The sequence below is a fragment of the Octopus bimaculoides genome, chromosome 18, assembly GCF_046866305.1.
Source record: "Octopus bimaculoides isolate indiv1 chromosome 18, ASM4686630v1, whole genome shotgun sequence".
Classification (NCBI taxonomy): Eukaryota; Metazoa; Mollusca; class Cephalopoda; order Octopoda; family Octopodidae; genus Octopus; species Octopus bimaculoides.
Window position 1 is genome coordinate 1,897,079 of NC_142945.1, and position 1,746 is coordinate 1,898,824.

General features: G+C 39.5%; 1 protein-coding gene across 1 annotated transcript in view; it reads left to right on the top strand.

Annotated features, from left to right (window-relative positions):
• LOC106881079 (adhesion G protein-coupled receptor A2) overlaps nucleotides 1-1,746 on the top strand; it is a 78,754-nt gene that overhangs the window by 75,616 nt on the left and 1,392 nt on the right. Inside the window, exons 7-8 of the mRNA XM_089365972.1 lie at nucleotides 1-306; nucleotides 1,476-1,622. The exon at nucleotides 1-306 is cut by the window's left edge and continues 239 nt beyond it. Of these exons, the coding sequence (XP_089222098.1) occupies nucleotides 1-306; nucleotides 1,476-1,622 (453 nt within the window). The remainder of the gene's footprint in view (nucleotides 307-1,475; nucleotides 1,623-1,746) is intronic.

Below are 1,746 nucleotides of genomic sequence, written 5' to 3' on the forward strand. Positions count from 1 at the left end.
AAGAATCATCAGGGCGTTTGGGAATGTCAGGTGACCACCCCTCGTGGAAATGTGTCGGACTCGGTTAACGTGGTAGTCATACCAAGCAATGCTTTATACTGCTCCAGAGAACGTGTCCACACCACAAAGGGGATGTACCTGTGGAAGAAGACAGTTACCGGCATCCAGGTGCAGCAGCTGTGCAACTTCGGTAGGAACCAATATGCCACGTATTTCTGCAATGAGTATGGCCACTGGCAAGATCTGGATGTGAGCAGGTGTGAATATGTGATTGAACTAACCCGCAAACTCAACAACTTGGCAACCGTAAGTATCTTTTGTTCACATGAACATACATGTGTGTATATAACACACACACACACATATATATATGTATATAAGTGATGTAGAGGAAGTACTGTATCCCTTTACCATACATGTCAATGTTTTCTAGCAAAAACACAAGACAGGAGGGAACCAGGGATCAGAAGAAACCCTTTTAATGACTGCAAAGGGGCTCGCCAGTAGTGATGTTGAAGTAGGGTGTGTAAAGACTTTCCCAGCAAAAATTTTATCAAATTAATAATTTGTATTTTACAAAAAGTAAATTAATTGCTAATCAGTCATTAAATAATTTGATTTTATTTTGTAAACCCAAAACTGAACAAGTTAAGTTTCATCTGCAGCACAAGTTTTAAATTTATGGTTCTTTTGCAATTAAGGGATCAGAAAGTTCCTGTAGAGTTTATTCCAAACTGGTTGTGCTCCCAGCAATGCTGTCAAACCAGAGTTTTGTCTAAAAGTTGTCCAGAATCCCCTGGAATTTACTACTCGGTGGATCTTCATCAATGACTTCACTCTCCCCAAGAATATTGTCGTTCTTACCCACCACTAAACATCTGTAAGATGCAATGGTTAATAGACCACTGTCCATTTTATCCAAATGGCACAGAATTCTGCCTATTTAACAATATTCCAAGATGCCAGGCACATTGTCTTGGTCCTTGCTTAATGCAAGGCTGCCGCTGTGCAAAAGAAATGAGTTGTGGGAAGACAAAGTCTGATGAACAGAGGCCAGCATCAGTGCCAACCTGCATGGCTCCAGCTGTTGCACAAGGAACTCTCTGTACAGTGTGTGTTGGTTGCAAATAGACTTTCTCATCAGAATTGAAAACCAGCTCAATGGCTTATCTTCATTTTTCATGAAATGGAAGACTAATTTTTCACAGATGTCTTTACCTCTTGAGTGATTTGAACTGAAACCCATCAGTTGAAACTAAAACAATGACAGCTTCACAAGACACAAAGTAGCAAAGACCCTTATTTTCTTCACTGAATCCTTTATTATTTGGTGTCAAAGACTTTGCTGCATCAACTGCGACCTGGTCTCTGGCGCAGTTCCACAGCAAATGCTCTGAGGTGAGCGTTTCACCTTCCAATTTATTGTTGAGGTATTTGTTGTTTGTTGATTTTATTTGATTTTTGTTTTATTTCAGAAAAGTGTGGATGAGAAGAACGCTTTGGACCAAGCTCAAGGTTTACGGGACTTTCTCAGTGGCAACTCAGGAAAAATTAAACATTCAATTGAAGTCACTTTAGTTGCTGTTTGCCTCAGTAAACTTTCCCCTTATGCTCACAGAGAAGTAAGTCTCTCTCTCTCTCTCTCTCTCTCTCTCTCTCTCTTAACTATAGATATTAATTAACTTGCTAATCAACAAATTAATTAACACAGTAATTGCTTGACCAATCCAAATAGTTTCATCTCTT